This window comes from Nicotiana tabacum, chromosome 3, assembly GCF_000715075.1.
Source record: "Nicotiana tabacum cultivar K326 chromosome 3, ASM71507v2, whole genome shotgun sequence".
In the NCBI taxonomy this organism is placed as follows: domain Eukaryota; kingdom Viridiplantae; phylum Streptophyta; class Magnoliopsida; order Solanales; family Solanaceae; genus Nicotiana; species Nicotiana tabacum.
Genome location: NC_134082.1, coordinates 169,241,900 through 169,259,159, shown reverse-complemented (window position 1 = coordinate 169,259,159; position 17,260 = coordinate 169,241,900). Strand labels below are relative to the sequence as shown.

The window sequence follows — 17,260 nt, the reverse complement described above, 5'->3', positions numbered from 1 at the left end:
TTTGATTTTAAGCATAATTAACACCTAAACAATGCCCCTAAGTGATTTCCCATTGTTTTTAACTATAGGAGCCTACTCTAATCAAGAAATTTACAACCCTAACCTAATCAATTGAAGAAAATCTAAGGGCAACATAGAGAGGGAAACAAGAAGAACTAAAATTAAAAGAAATTAACAAAATTGAGCAATTAAAAGGCAAGTAATGGCACTAGATGTGAGAGTTAATGAAGAGTAACAAGTCCAAGCAGTTAATTAAGAACAAAGACAGTGATGAACAATGTCTTAAAGCTTCTGAGATCCAAAGGTTTGGAAAGGGTAAAATGAGGGCCTCAGGCCCTATTTATAGAAAAGGACCTGGGGCCCAGTCTCACCAACCAGTGCGGACCGCACAAAATGGACCGCGGTCCGCACTACACAAATACTTTCAAGCTTGAGGAGGCAACACTCTGCGGTCCGCACAAAATGGACTGCGGCCGCAGTGGTCCAATGGGGACTGCACAAAATGTAGTGCGGCCGCAGTGGTAACATTCAGAGAGGTCATCATTTCACCTTTCACTAGTGCGGTCCGCACTAACAACTTCAGAGACCTGACACTTTTTTCCACTATGTCTTGCACTGCACTAACACAATCCTATAACATCTCACAACCAGTTAGCCCAAAAATAAATCCTACTCGACAATGAAAATCAAGAAAAACAAGAAGAAAAACACATGGGTTGCCTCCCAAGAAGCGCCTGATTTAACGTCGCGGCACGACGCAAGTTACCATCACATCATTTGAAAAGAAGAAGTGCCACCACGTCACTGTCATCAATTTTTCCAAGATAATGCTTGACCCGGTTCCCATTAACTCTGAAAAATTTTTTGTTCTTTAAATCAAGATCACCAAACGGGGTCACACATACCACTTTAAAAGGTCCACTCCATTTTTACTTGAGCTTTCCCGGAAACAGATGTAATCGAGAGTTGAACAATTAGGGAAAGGGATGACAAGCCTCCAAGATACTCAATTGCTCCTCCTTCGGGACACACCTTCGGATCACACTATCTGTGCAAATCCTGAACAAGTACGGCTCATCCCAATAGAAGTCCAAACTATCCCGTTTGAGCTTCTTTCTTTAGTTAGAAGAGAGCTCATACGGGATTATATTGGTCACAAAGAAATTAGCAATATCGGCAAAACCATGGCATATCATTCATCGACACCAAAAGGAGTTGTTCATCAGGAAATGAATCATTGATCTCTAAGCCATCACGAGGTCTCCCCTCCTCCTTCAAGAAGGACAAGTGGTTTGCCACTTGGTTCTCGTTACCCTTCCTGTCCACAATCTCCAAATCAAACTCTTGAAGTAACAAGACCCATCGCATCAGTCTAGTTTTGGAGTCCTTCTTCGTCATCAAGTACCGGAGTGCGGCATGGTTGGTATGAATAATAACCTTGGCACCCATAAGATACGGCCGAAATTTTTCCATAGCAAACACAATAGCCAAAAGTTCTTTCTCGATCACCGTGTAGTTCACTTGAGCATCATTCATTGTCTTGCTCGCATAGTACACCGGATGAAATATTTTGTTCACTCTTTGACCCAAAATTGCCCCAACCGCAACATCGCTCGCATCACACATGAGCTCAAAGGGCAAGTTCCAATTAGGCGCGGTAATGATAGGAGTGGTGGTCAACTTATGCTTGAGAAGTTCAAAGGCTTGCATACACTTTTCATCAAACATAAACTTAGCATCTTTTTCCAACAACTTGCACAAAGGATTCACTACCTTCGAAAAGTCTTTGATAAATCTCCGGTAGAACCCTGCATGCCCAAGAAAGCTTCGAACTCCCTTGACGGATGTAGGGGAGGGAGCCTTGAAATCACATCGACCTTTGCTTTATCTACCTCAATACCATGCTTCGAAATTTTATGCCCAAGAACTATTCCTTCTTCCACCATAAAGTGGCATTTCTCCCAATTGAGGACAAGATTGGTTTCTTTACAACGACCCAACACCCTATCAAGATTCTTCAGGCACTCATCAAATGAATCCCCCACAACACTAAAATCGTCCATGAACACCTCCAAAATGTCTTCCACCATATTGGTGAAAATGGCCATCATACACTGCTTAAATGTAGCCGATGCATTACATAACCCAAAAGGCATCCTAGATAAAGAAAATGTGTCATACGGACAAGTGAATGTGGTCTTCTCCTGATCTTCTGGAGCAATCAAGATTTGGTTGTACCCAGAATACCCATCCAAGAATAAATAGAAGGAATGCCTAGTAAGTCGATCTAACATCTGATCCAGAAATGGCAAAGGAAAGTGATCCTTGCGGGTCACTTTATTCAACTTGCGGTAGTCCATGCATACCCTCCAACCGGTAACTGTTCTTGTCGGAATCAACTCATTTTTAGAATTTTTCACCACGATCATGCCACCTTTCTTCGGTACACATTGCACCGGTGAAGTCCAAAAGCTATCAGAGATGGGGTACACAACCCCGACATCCAACCACTTGATCACCTCCTTTTTCACAACTTCTTGCATTGCCTTATTCAACCTCCTTTGATGCTCTAAGGAGGGTTTTGCATCATCTTCCAGAATAATCTTGTGCATACAGAATGCAGGGCTTAGTCCCCGAATATCAGCTAAAGTCCATCCAATTGCCTTTTTCCGCTTTTGAAGCATCGCCTATGTGGCATCAACCTGCATGTTAGTAAGGCAAGAAGAAAGAATAACTGGCAAAATAGAATTTGAGCCTAAGAACTCATACATAAGGTATGGAGGAAGTGGTTTCAAATTTAACACTGGAAGCTCCTCAATTGAAGGTTTAGTTGGTGGAGTCTTTCTATTCTCGAGATCCAAAGACAATTTCCTAGGTTCATAAGAATAAGAGCCCATTTCATGTAAAGCATTCACGCACTCCACTCGGCTTGCATCCTCATTGACATCAAGATTCAACAATACGGCCTCCAATGGGTCCTCCACATTGATCATTGTACTGGTGTCATCAATTATCACTGTTGTGACGAGGTTAACAAAAGAGCACACTTCGGTACTGTTGGGCTGCTTCATAGACTTGCACACATGAAAGACCACCTTATCATCACCCATCCGGAGGTAAGTTCCCCTACTTCCACATCGACCAATGCCTTCCCTGTAGCTAGGAAAGGTCTTCCTAATATGATAGGAACTTTGTAGTTCACCTCGCAGTCCAAAATCACAAAATTAGCTGGCAAGATAAATTTGTCCACACGGACAAACACATCATCAATAATACCCAAAGGTCTCTTCATCGATTTATCTGTCATTTGTAACCTCATGGAAGTCGGCCTAGGTTGCCCAATACCCAAAGTTTTGAAAACTGAGTAGGGCATCAAATTGATACTAGCTCTCAAATCACATAGAGCCTTGGCAAAATCTGCACTCCCAATGGTGCAAGGAATGGTGAAGGCACCGGTATCTTCAAGCTTCGGGACCATTGAATGCACTATAGAACTAACTTGGTGAGTTATCTTTATAGTTTCACAATTCATAAAACACTTCTTTGTGACCAAGTCTTTCATGAATTTTGCATATCCCGACATTTGTTCAAGAGCCTCCACCAAAGGGACGTTAATGGACAAGCTCTTTATCGTGTCAATGAATTTCTTAAACTGATTATCATTCTTTTGTTTCGCGAGCCTTTGAGGATAAGGTGTAGGTGTCCTTGGCAAAGGTGCATTGTCTTTAGGCAAAACCGGCTCCGGCATGTCTATTACGTGTTCCCTAGACGGGTGCACGTCATTTTTAGTTTCCACCTCGACATCTTGAATATCAATCCTCACTTTATTGTTCACATTTTCATCAACCACATCTTCAACTACCAAAGGGATTTCCTCTTCTTGCAACTCAACATCATCATTCAAAACTTGCTTTTGCTGAGAGGCATTCACATCACTGCCTCTCCCACTTCTTGTTGTAACTGCCATAACATGATTGTTCCCACCCTTTGGGTTCACCACCATATCACTTGGTAGAGCATCCTTTGGGCGTGTCTTTAAAGACTGAGAGATTTGGCCTAATTGCACCTCCAAATTTCTGATAGAGGTATTGTGGGAAGCCAATTGTGCATTAGAATCCACATTCTTCTTCATCATCTGTTCGAACATCATTTCAATTCTACCCAAATCATTACCAGAAGAATGAGGACCTTAAAAGGGAAAATGGGGTGGATTGTTCGGTTGTTGGTACATTGGGGGGCTTTGAAAGCCTTGCCCCTGGTTTCCTTGGTTTCCATTGTTCCATCCCCCTTGATTATTGTTGCCACCCCAATTATTGTTATTACCATTCCAATTTCCTTGGTTGCCTTGATTGTTGTTCTGATTGGCCCAGTTGTTATTTTGGTTGTTGTTCCCCCAATTACTATTGTTTTGTTGTTGATTGCCCCAATAGCTATTGCCTTGTTGTTGATTGCCCCAATTGCTTTGAGGTCTCCACTGTTGTTGGTTGGAAGAGCTGCCCCGTTGGCCTTGATAATTGTTTACATATTGAACCTCTTCACTTTGTTCATCATAACCATCATTTTGAAACCCATCACATTCATTATCAAATTGCTCAGAATTCCCTTGGTTTTGTTGCCTTCTTTTCCTTTTTTTGTTGACAAGCATATTAACACCCTCAATTGCATTCGCTTGGCGAGGATTTTGAACTTGTTGCAACTGTGACTTTGCCAATTGGTTCATAGTAGTTGCAAGCTCAGCTATAGCTTGCCCTTGATCATGTAGTTCCTTGTGCAAATGAATAACTATGGGGTCACCCTAAGGCACATTGGCTCTACTTTGCCATGTAGAAGAAGTGTCAGCTATCTCGTCAAGTACATCGCATGCCTCATCATATGACAGCTTCATAAAATTGCCCCCGGCAAGTTGGTTCACTATACATTGATTTGTTGTATTGAGACCCCGGTAGAAGGTTTGTTAGATCATAGCCTCGGTCATATCATTGTTGGGGAATTATTTCACCATTGTTCTATAACTCTCCCAAATCTCATGCAAAGGTTCCGTGAGATATTGCTTGAAAGCCAATATCTCATCACGCAATGCTGCCATATGCCCCAGCGAGAAAAATTTAGCAATGAATTTATTCACCAATTCATCCCAAGTTGGGATGGAATGGTTAGGAAGTCTCTCAAGCCAATCTAATGCCTTCCCCCGAAGTGAGAATGGGAAAAGTCTCAAGCAAAGAGCATCCTCGGACACATTCGTCTGCTTGCTCCCCCAACATGTATCCATGAACCTCTTGAGATATTTGTAGGCATTTTGATTTGCAGCGCCCGTAAAATACCCATGTTGCTCAAGTAAGGTCAACATCACATTGGTTATCTGAAAATTGCCAGCCCGGATTCTGGGTGGGACAATAGCACTCGCATAGCCCTGGTTTGGAAGTACTCTTGGAGCCACTATCGGAGGTGGAAGAGAATGGTCTGGAATATCACCATTTGGATTAACATTGGCATTGCGGCCTCTACATTGTCCTTGAGGTACAAGAGGCACCTCATCTTCCCTGACATCATCTACCTCCTCCTCCGTAATCACGTTTCCAAGAGGGCCATTAGCGTTGTTCGCTACTATTAGGTATTTGAGTTGTGACACAAACAAGTAAGTAACAAAGAAGGAAAGAAGAACAATACACAAAACTAACTAAATAGATAGCCAAAACCGTTAGCTCCCCGACAACGGTGCCAAAAAGGTGATCGTGGCCTACTCTGCACTACTAATTATGTAGCGAGAGAGGGTCGGAGCAGCTTTTACCCGATTTTGGGTCGGGATCAATTTCCACAGAGAGCTAGAATTTGGAATCGAGTATCTATCTAGTTTAGGATTGCGTATGTGTTCCAAATTGCACTTCTAATCATTTTTGGGGTTTTCTTTTTTACTTCTACTATTATCAAACTAAAAATGGTAAATGCAACTAGATTAAGCTAAAAGTTAATGCTATGGGTTGTTCAGATTGTTTAAAAGGCACTACGGTAGTGACTTTCGTCTAGGTGGTCAATTGACGGGTACTTGAATCTAAGGCACAATTGACATAGTTGGGGAGTATGATATAACCGTTGCACGATATTACCCACTCTACACCTCTCGGTGGTTCGAGTGATTTTGCCCGAATTGATTTTCTAAAGACCAATTAGGTATGCAAATGTGCACAAGCAACTAGGGTTCAAGTCGGGTATTACTCTCTCGAGGTTTAACCCTTTAATTGCGGCTATCAATCTCTTGAGTACGCCCCAATTCCTTGTTGGACCAATTTTGGAGACTTAGGCTCTCTTTCTCAAGAAGAGCCCAAGTCAACTAAACACAAACTAGTATTTGCAACCACTTGTAAGCACGTGATTTTTGCCCTATATGAGAATTACTCCCAAAAAATTCAAAAAAATAAAGTAATTTTTCTTGGTGTGCAATTTTGCAATTTTGTGATATTTTGAATAATTATTTGTATTTGTCTGTGCGTGTTTATTTGATAAATTAATAAAAAATACAAAAATATGTCGCATTTTGCATGTAGGATTTAATTCTACAGCTGTTAGTAATTAAATTTGTTTTACAAAAATTAAAAATTACAAAAATAGGCATCGTTTGCATTTTTAGCATTTAATGTCCAAATATACAATTTTATGCTTAATTAATACTTAATTGTGCATTAATTGTTATTGAGAGTTAATTTGCACTTTTATAACTTAATTTATTTCTTAATAATAGTTTAAGTATTTTTATAATTTAGTTTTAGAAAAAATAAAAGAAGAAAAGAGAGCGAAAATATAAAGAAAGTCGGAATTAGGCCTCTTCTTCAATTTCAAGCCACAGGCCCAAAAAATGGCCCAATCTTCCCTACGACCCAGTCCATTTCGAACTGGGTCGACCCAGTCCATAACTCAAAAGACCCAATACCCCTATCTTGCATTTCAAAGACACAAAACAAAACAAAACAAAAAAAAACCAAAAACCCTAAAAATGACCTAAGTCATCCGCCCCCCCCTATCATTCTTCTTCTTCTTTTCTTCTTTCTTCTCCAAACTCTAAAACACACATCTGCTCCCCCCCCCCCCCACACAGCCGGCCAAGCTTCCAAGTAAACCCCACTCCACGTTCGTCACCTCCGAACAACCCCTCACCGCCGGACATAACCCCAAACGACCACAGTCCTTTAACACCAAAGCTCAACCACGATTTGTAACGTCGTCCGCTGCTTCACCTTCTTCAGTCGCTGCCCAGCAGCTTTGCTACATCCAAACAGACCCCATGGCTACTGTCTCGTCTTCTCCGGCGTCGAGCTTGAAGCTCGACACCCATGATAGTTACTGCCTTAGCTTCGACCTCCATCGCACATGGCTGCTGCTGTCCGTTCCTTGGTGTTGCTTCAGTCCCTTCTCTGAAACCATAGCGTCTTCCTCCTGCTTCGCTACGTCCAAACCCGCCTTGTTTTGCTGCGTTGTTGCCACGACGAGCAGTTTATTTTGTTTCAGCTATGCTGCTGCCACCATATCGTTTGGTCGAGTTTCAGCCGAGGTCGTCAAGCTTCGTCTTGAGTTCGTCGTTGAGTTTGTCGTCGAATCCGGACAGATTCATTCCCATTCGAGGTTCGTCGAAACAATCCGTACATATTTCATTTCGATCCGGTTAGTAGTTTTTGAGTTTTATGTTGTCCGTATTTTGTTTTGATATTTTTAAATCTAAAATCAACAAATGTTTGTTTTGTTTATCGTTTGAATTAATTTTTAGTTCATGTTCATGTGTTGTTTGTTAAATTAATTTTCAGATTTTAAAATGGAAGTTTAGTTAGTTGTTTTCATGTTTATTTCATGTTTGTTTTATTGTTTAAGTAAGTATTTGTTAGTTTGATGTTTGTTAGATTCAAATTGAAATTTAATCAACTATTTCTTCAATTTGTTTCATGTGTTTATGTATTGTTAGAAATTGTTAATGTTGTTAAGTTCAAGTTTAAGTTCATAATTGTTTCTTCGTCGATCTTGTTATTTGTTTAAAGAATTTAGTTGTATTAAAGGAATATATTGTTTTAATCGTTTAATCCGTCATGTTTGTTGTCTTAAAATAGATTCATTCATGTTCATACTTTGTTTGGATGATCTTGAATCCGAATTTTGTTTAGTTTGATTTCTTGTTTACCATTTATGATTATTGCTTGAATTGTTCTCATAATCTTGTTTAAAGTTTAATATAAGAATTGTTTGTTGTAATGTTGTTAAAGTTGATTTTAAGTTCAATATGATTGAATTTAGAAATCTTCATACTTTGTTTGTTGTTGTTGTTGAATCCGAAAATAGGATTGTTTGTTGCTAAAATATTGTTCAATCAAATTTTAGTTGTTCTTTGTTGTTCAATTCGTGTTCATGTGATTTGTTGTTGAAATGTTGTTAAAATCATGTTCATGTGATATTGTTGTTATGATGTTCATCCATGTTCATATTGTTGTTTGAACATTATTAGAAATTGATCATATTGTCTATATTTTGGTTATGTTTGATTAAATGATGTGTTATAGCTGATGGGTAATTTGGTAAATTTGTAGTACGTTCAGGGGTAGTTTGGTAATTTCAGTAAGGTCGGAGGGGGTAGTTTAGGAATTGTACATTTTGTAATTGTTTATTTGAAGCATGTGGGACAAAATGAAATGGGGTGGGTTGTGATATGATTATTTAATATAAAGGGGGGACAAGATTTAATTTAAAGGAGAATCTTGCATTATTTTAAATGAAGCATGTGGGACAAAATATAATGGGGTGGTGTGATATGTTTATTTAATGTAATGGGGATGAGTGGAAAGATAATGGGTTGGGTAGAGAAAAAGTATTGATTTAATTGATTAAAAGATTTATGGGATTGGATTATATATATGTGAAGTCTTGAACACAATACAATACAGAGAGACAAAGAAGAGAGAACAAGAACAGAAATAGAAGAGATACGAGAGAAAAATACACAGATACAGATAGAGAGAAAAAAAAGGCTGAACATTTAAGAGAAAGAAAAATTCCGAAAAATATTTAAGCTTTCAAAATAAAAATAAAAAACTAAAAAATCTTCAGCTTTTTATTTTCTTTGTTTGAAATTAGTATCAATGGTTGTTGTTTCATTCAAAGCTTAAAGCTTTTGTTTTTGGGATTACTACTCCACCGGTCTGTTACTGGGTTGTTACTGTTGCTGGGCAGTTGTTGCTGTTACACTGTTATTACTGTTGCTGATTTTCATCTTCATTTTCTTTTGCTTCCAATATCAGGTACATATCTTTTAAACTCATGTTGTGAAGAGCTACAACATGGTAAGTAAATGAAGTTTGGAATTATAAGGATGTCTTCTACTCATTTAAATTTTATTAGTTTAAGTTTCAGTTTTGTTTTAGTTGGTTAATATAGTATTAAATCAATTGGTAGATTAGTTCTCTTTCTTAATAACAAATGGCTTAGTTATTTTAGGAACGCGATCAACTCATTTCTTTTAATATATGAAATAATGTCAATGATTTTTTACAAAATATAGAGTTAGTGTTTGCAAATATTCGCATAGGCAGAATATAAGAATTGGTTTATTTATCTCAAACCCAATCTTCGTAAGCAAAATTAAACAAACAATTATAACCTCGGACTAAAAACAAGTGGTGTAAAAGAAGGATGAGATTTATAGATTGTAACATTTTAAGTCAAAAAATGTGTAAATAGCGTTTGCTCCAAATATAACAATGAAAATTCTTCAAAAAATATTACTTCATTTATTAAATCAATTGTTTTCCTAAGTTTTATACGCAATTCGCTTTTTGGGTAGATAAATATTGTATTTACCATAAAAATGGTAGTATTAATCACACGTTGTTTATTTTTATTTTATTTTTATTTTACTCTTTAAACTCATGGTTTTTGAGGAATATAATTCACACGTAAAAATATAATTTGCGGTCAACACCTAATGAATTGTGAATTCTTTTCAAGGAATTTAGAGGCATCTCAAATAGTGATTTCTCATGACTCTTACATTTAAAAATAGATGGATGCAATAAACATTTGTAGAGAATTTATATTACTGTCAAGAATATTTGCATAATTAAGGATGCGTTTGCGTGACTTGATTATACTTCTAAAGGCGATTCGGATTATGCGTTCGCGCAACTTCGAGCAAATTTTTAATAAAAAGGGGTTCTTCGGAGATCATCAATATTAATTTCATATAACCCGAGATGTGCAGTTCACTATTTAATCATACAAGAGCGACAGACGTCCTTAATTTTATTTAAGCACAATTTCGAACTTAAGTCTATTTTTATAATAATAAAAAAAATTCGAAAATAATAATAATTATATTATCAATATCATTGTGTACACGTGCGCGTGACACAACTCCGCATGTTTTAAAAAATATAATTTATAACACGAATATACGTACGCGTGATTCGATTCAAAGAAGGGTCTTTAAATCTAAATAGAAGCGGTAACAATAAAATCATGCAATAAAAATGTATTTAACAAATCAAAATAATCAAGCCGAATATAACAGTTGAGCGACCGTGCTAGAACCACGGAACTCGGGAATGCCTAACACCTTCTCCCGGGTTAACAGAATTCCTTATCCGGATTTCTGGTGCGCAGAATAAGAAACAGAGTCATATTCTCCTCGATTCAGGGATTAAAATTGGTGACTTGGGACGCCTTAAAATTCCCAGGTGGCGACTCTGAAACAAACAAACAAATCCCGTTTCGACTGTCCTTTAATTGGAGAAAACTCCCTACGCCCCTCACGGGGGCGGAAAAAGGAGGTGCGACAGCTCTGGCGACTCTGCTGGGGAACGAACCCAGAATCTCTGGTTCAGGGTTCAAGAATTCGAGCTTAAAATAATTGTTATAGTTGGCTTTATTTATTATCTGATTTTTTTTACATGATATATGCCCAATGTGCTAAATGACACTTTTACCGCTTTAATATTATTTGAATTATGAATATATACAACTGCTACGAAACCCCCTTCTTTCTGAGTCTTCTAAATTTATGGTGCACACGTGCGCGTGGCCCACCTTTCTGTTAAAGTCATACCAAATAAGACGAAGTTGGGACAAGTAACTAGGCCGGGTAGACTTTCGTGCTCCCGGTACGTTGCCCCCGTTTCGGCTCAAACTGTCCGTTTGGGTAAGCCAGGGCTAGATCAATATGCCTCAGGTTTTTTCACTTAGAATAACTCAGCTTCATGCCGGATCCCTAGTAGGAGCGATTGTTTGCATCACGTGCATTTGACTTTGGAGACTCAACACAGGGGTTGGGTCTGTCTAGGACAGGTGTACCAAAAAAAATGACCATCCTGATGCATCTTACTTGCTGCTACTTGCGCATTTATTTGATCCGGATTTGTGTGTTGACTGACTTTTGAATATCATGAATAATATTTTAAAATTGAAAAAAAAAATAGCGGTTAGGGAATTGACTGTTTATTTTTGAAAAAAAAAACCAATGCCCAAATAACTGTCAAAACTCTGCCGAAATTTTGAGAAAATGAAAAAAAATGTTTTATTAGTTTGTTTTAATAAAAGCAAAGAAAAATAGAAAGAAAAAAAAATCGTTGTTCTGTCTTATTTTTCAAAAAAATAAAAAAAATATATAAAAATATATATATATATATATATATATAAAGGAAAATAGTTTGTCTTCCCCTGAAAATGACAATGAAAAAGAGTCTTACTTTTAAAATAGTTTTTTTTATTCGTTTCTGAAAAATTCAAAATAATAAAATAAAAAGAGTCGCGTTGAAAGTGGTTTTATTATTTGTTGCAAATATATATATATATATATATATATATATATATATATATATATATATATATATATATATATATATATATATAAATCCAAAAAGTTTTTCTTTATTTCCAAAAATGTATATATATCTTTATTTGTTGCAAAAATATTTGTCCTGCCAAAAAGTCTAGAAAAGTTTTTTTTAGACTCCCAATTTTCAAAACAAAAAATCCAAAAATATTTTCCATTATTGACTTCTTTAAGAAAGTCTTTTTAATTATTAAAATATATATATATATATATATAATAAAATATTTTACCTTTAATAAAATAAAACAAATTCGAAAATATTTTCCTTCTTCTTTAAAAATTGAAAAGAAAATTCAAAATTCAAGAAATATTTTTTAGAAAGCATTTCTTTTATTAAAGGTAAAATTCCAAAATATATATATATATATTTTCTTTCTTCTTTAGAATAAGAAAAAACAAATGAAAATTCAAAAAAAAAAAAATATCTTCATTTTACTTTTGAAATTCTCAAAGTTCAAATCAAAAGAAAAGGAATTCTTAGAAGTCTTTCTTTCAAAAAGAAAATCAATCAAAAATTCAAAAAAAATATATATACTTCATTTCTTCTTTCAAAGCAGTTCTTTTACAAATTCAAAATAATAATAATTTAAAATTAGTTTACTTACTTTATTCATGACCTGCCCGAACTACGCGGGTTTGATTCTCACCGGATGTGAGATACGTAGGCAACCCTCATCGGGTCCAACCCCCATTTTTGCTAAAATAGCCAAAAACCAATAAATAAATAAAAAACATGTCAAAATTTTAATTTTTTTTTTCATAAAAGTCGGGCAGTGTCCAGCCTCCACTTTTTACTAAAACAAAATAGCCAAAAAAAAAATATATGTCAAATTTTATTTTTGTCATAAAGAAGTCGGGTGACGCTGTTTTATCAAGACATAGCCGAATGTTCCCGAAAGGGACGCTGGAAGGCTGACTTTGCATAAACAACCACCTTTGGGTCATTTTTTAAAATTTGGTTCAGTTGACCCACACAGCCTTAAAAAAATCTTCGTCCCCAAGGCGCTGAAGGGCTGTGTTGCACCACCTGGTTTTTATTGTAATTTGAAAAAAAAACAAAGAGTCAACGATCAGGTGAATTTTGAGCTTTTGGTCAAAATAAGCCGAGCTAGCTTCGACAGTGTCTTAAACCGTTCTTGCCGAAATAGCCTTAGAGTATCTTTCAGTTGTCGAAAGGCTATTTTCGTAAAAGAATGGACAAGTTTGTAAAGTGTCATAAAATAATCCTCTCCGGCCTCAAAAATTTGGAAGGGGCCACATTTGCAAAAATAGCCGTTTGATTGCATTTGTCAAACGGGGAAAGGAAGCTGGCCGTTTGTTTTTGAGTTTGTAAATCTTTTGATTAAAATATGTGGGTTGTTTGACTTTCGAGTTTGTAGGTCATCTTCAAACCATTGAAACCCAGTTTATTTTAATATGAAAATTGAAAAAATGATTAGTATTGTTCATCTTTTATTGGTCCGAACTACGCAAGGTCTGATTCATGCGGGGTCATGATACGTAGGCAATCTCTATAAGATTCGACCACCACTGAAAAAGAAAAAAAAAAGGAAGAAAGAAAAATAAAAGAAAGCGCAAGTGCATCGCATTTCTGATAGAACAGTTTAACTGCTTAGATGCAATGCATCTCTAATATATGATTATCTGTCAAATGCCCTGACACTAACATCATGGCTTCCCTTTGCTGTGTTCATATATAGAAAAGTGGTTGGTTGTGGTAACTCCTCCCTGCAAAGCAAATGACACAGAACCTCAGAACAGGATGGGTCGGTACTGATGACCGACAACAATTGGTCGAACAGAACAACGGGTTGGTAGAAGAAGTGAAAATGCTGAGACAACATGTGGCAGACATGTATCAAGCATGGATAACTGGGAAAGCACCACCCCCACCACCGCCAAGCTTTTCAAACTCTGGCATTACCCATCCCCCATACTCTCCATCCCAACCCACTTATGACAGCTTTCCTAGCTACCCGAGTAGCTCCATCACTCGTCCACGCTACTCCCCTTCCCAATGCTACTTCTCTCCACGAGGTTCCCAAAGATGGGCTTCACTTTCCAAATACCCAGCTCCACAGAAGGCCTATCCACCCTCACAAGCCTACCGGAAGCCCCCTGGATCAGGTTTCCGGCCCAATCAAGCATTTAGGAACGAAAGGTTGCTCAAACGAGGAAAGGCTCTCACCCCTATCGGAGTATCTTATGCAAGTCTGTTTGAAAGGCTAAAGCATGCTGGCTTGATTGAGCCGCTCCCCGCATATACTCCAGATCCACATGCAAGAAACTTTAATCCGGCAGCGCAATGCGCGTACCACTCCGATGTCATAGGGCACAACATTGAGAGTTGTCGTAATTTGAAAAGGGAAGTAGAGAAAATGATTCAAGAAGGGCGGATTGTGATCGATGACAGTAACATGGAGCACTCAAACCCTATCGAGAACTTGTTGACGGAGGTTGATGATATGGAAGCTGATAATGGTCTTGACAATACTAATGCAAAGCTTAGTGGCTAAGATGCCAATTTTGATAAAATGGGAGGACGCTCCGTTCCTTGGTTAGCAAGAGAGAAGCTGTTGGTGGTTTATTTTGTTGTCATTTCTGTTATCCGGATTATTCTTAGGGTTGTAATCCGAATATTGTCTTGTGTCAAACCTTCTTATCTTTCCATTTTTTGTCGTATCAGTTTGTTTAAGTCTCGTTGATGTTGTGTTAAGATTTTATTCTGGTTGTTTTGTTTGTTTTTCTAACCATTTCGCCGGAAGTTTAATACAAAAGCCGTTTTTTTATTATTTCCAGTCATCTTTTTATTTAGTCCTTTTGTCATTTTCGTTCAATGCCGATTCTAGGGACATGACATGCGCACACAGTTTGGGCCTAGTCTATAAAGTTAATCATAAAACCCTGGGAAGGTGATCAAAACATTTAAAGGAAATAAGAACAGTTTGAGATTATTTGAATCCCGAGTCATGTGAAACCGGGGCAAGTAAAACATAAAGAAAATCGTTAAATGCAAGATTCGCCAAATTGGCATGAGGGTCATGCATGAGAGTGAGAGTGTCGCCCAGCAGTGCTTTAGAAATGACAAATGAAAAAGCAAGTGTTTAACATAATTGTCAAGTCCAGCACCATCGGAAGAGGCTATAAATCTATGTTCAATTGTTTTGTTTGCACTTGGCATGTTTTAAAGACTGGAATGACGAAGGCATTTTATTCTGCTACCTAAACACTTTATCCTTCGTTACCCCTTTTGAGCCTTATTTTATTTTCTTTCATACCCCTCGTTCGGAATCAATAGCAACGACTAGGAAATACGAGCCTAGAAGGTAAAAAAAAATCAAAAATAAAAAAAAACGAAAAAAAAATGATGATAACCATAAAAAAAAAGTCAAATGAAATGAAAGGAATTGGGAACTACGTTTGACCTGATTCCTCAAAGAGGATACGATACGTAGGCGCCTCACGGCTCGGTCATAGGGAGCACAGTGTGCATAGTGTGCATGGTGTGCATGGTGTAATAAAAAGAGAAAAAAAAATAATTAATTATAAATAAATAATCCCCAAGCAAGAAACTGGGGCAAGAGTTATGCTCGTTGTAAGCAAAATTGGTTCCGAAGGTTGTAATTTTGAACCCCAAATTGATTTGTTTTTGAGCCTTTAATACCCTTTCTTTCTAAGCCTATCCAAAAAACCCACATTACGGTCCAAAGAAAGACCTTCTGATCAGTCTGCAAAAGATGCCAAGTCAGACAAATGAGAATCTTACCAGCGAACATAACATTCTGTTCCACAGCAGAAAGGACTCTAATCTCCAGCAGAGAGAGTCATACCGGCAACACTCCAAATCCCCAGCTAGAAAGTGATATAAATGAGAGAGTCTTATCGGTGAAAATCTTCACGGACACCATAAGGCGATGAAAGCTGAGAGAAAAACCCAAAATGAGAGAGGCTTGATAGTGAAAACCCTTCGGGCACTACAAGTCGAATAAGATTGGGAATCAGATGGGGAATAGTCAAGGGAAGACCTTGAAAGACGATTGATGACGAAGGATAGGCCACATATGCATGTCATGACCATTAGAGTCAGTGTTTTCATTTGATAGGTTTTTATTTATAGTTTCTTTTGTTAAAGAGTCATTTTTTCCTTTGTCTTTTATTCTGTTCCCTTTTATCTTTTCCTTTCATAGCAATTTCCCCAGTAGAGTCTGTTTGGTCAAGACCAGTGGGAAATGACTTCAAAGTAGACCATCAGCTTTCCAAGATAAGATCTGACTAGTACATCCAAGTGATATAGTCAGGAAGGAACAAGCGCGAGGCCAGTGTCAAGAAAGATATCCCCAGCAAAAGGATTGACGAGTGTCAAGAGGGATATCCTTGCCGAAATCAAAGGTTACTAAACCTCAAGACCAGAGCCCGTGGACAAAACAAGAAAAACAATAAGCATGATTTGGGAAATTCATGCGAGACTAAAAGGTTGGGAAAATGCAAGTTTCCGAGCCATGCCACGAAAGAAGAGGGATATCCCCAGCAGAAAAGGATTATCCCCAGCAAAGAATATCATCCCCAACAAGTTGTGGAACGCAGAGCAAGAAAGGGAAAAGGGAAAACCATCCCAGTGGGAGTATCACAACCAACCACCGTGTTTTAAACTAACAAATTTTGTTTAAATTGAAACAGGTAAAGGAAGTGGCATTGATGACAGAAATGCAGGCCATAAGGGAGACTGTCAAACTGGGGCAGAAAATTTTCCTTTCATTTGGAAAATTTTCTGGAAGTCAGATACCCATTCAGGGTAAAATGAATATAGCACCAGTCTCAAGGGAAGTGGTCTTTGAACCAGTTTTACCCCCAGCATAACAAGTTTTAATAAAAGAGGTTGTTCCCCAGCAGACAGAACAAAGGGATGACATTTGTGCTCAGAAAAGCAAAAACGATTATCATCCTCAGCAGCTTCCAGAAGAAGGAAGCATCGATTTGAAGGGATAAAATTCCCCAGCAGCATTATCCTCAACAACGTTATCCCAAGAAGATAACACTTTTATCCCTAGCAGTGTTGAGCGAAAATAAATTCTGAAAAAAAAATTGAATTTGAAAGAGGGGAAGAAAGGAGACTCCCGCAGTGGTATTATCCCCAGCAAGCAAGAACAAAGCAGAGCGAAGGAAAAATTGAAGAAGAAGTCAGGCGTCCACCTGGAGAATGAGGATGAAGAATTTAAGAAGAAGTCAGGCGTCCACCTGGAGAATGAGGATGAAGAATTTAAGAATAGGTCAGGCGTCCACCTGGAGAACGAGGATAAAGAATTTAAGAAGAAGTCAGGAGCCCACCTAAAGAAAGGAATGGCGATGTATGGTTTGAAGTCCGGAGCCCGCCTGAAGAGAGGAATGGCGATTATTTTCAAA

The 17,260-nt window shown here is 37.7% G+C and overlaps 1 protein-coding gene across 1 annotated transcript in view; it reads right to left on the bottom strand.

The window, feature by feature from the left end:
• Positions 1 to 2,017: 2,017 nt before the first annotated feature.
• Positions 2,018 to 17,260, bottom strand: part of LOC142177967 (beta-amyrin 6-beta-monooxygenase-like) — a 183,179-nt gene continuing 167,936 nt past the window's right edge. The window contains exon 3 of the mRNA XM_075247132.1: positions 2,018 to 2,080. Within this exon, the coding sequence (XP_075103233.1) occupies positions 2,018 to 2,080 (63 nt within the window). The remainder of the gene's footprint in view (positions 2,081 to 17,260) is intronic.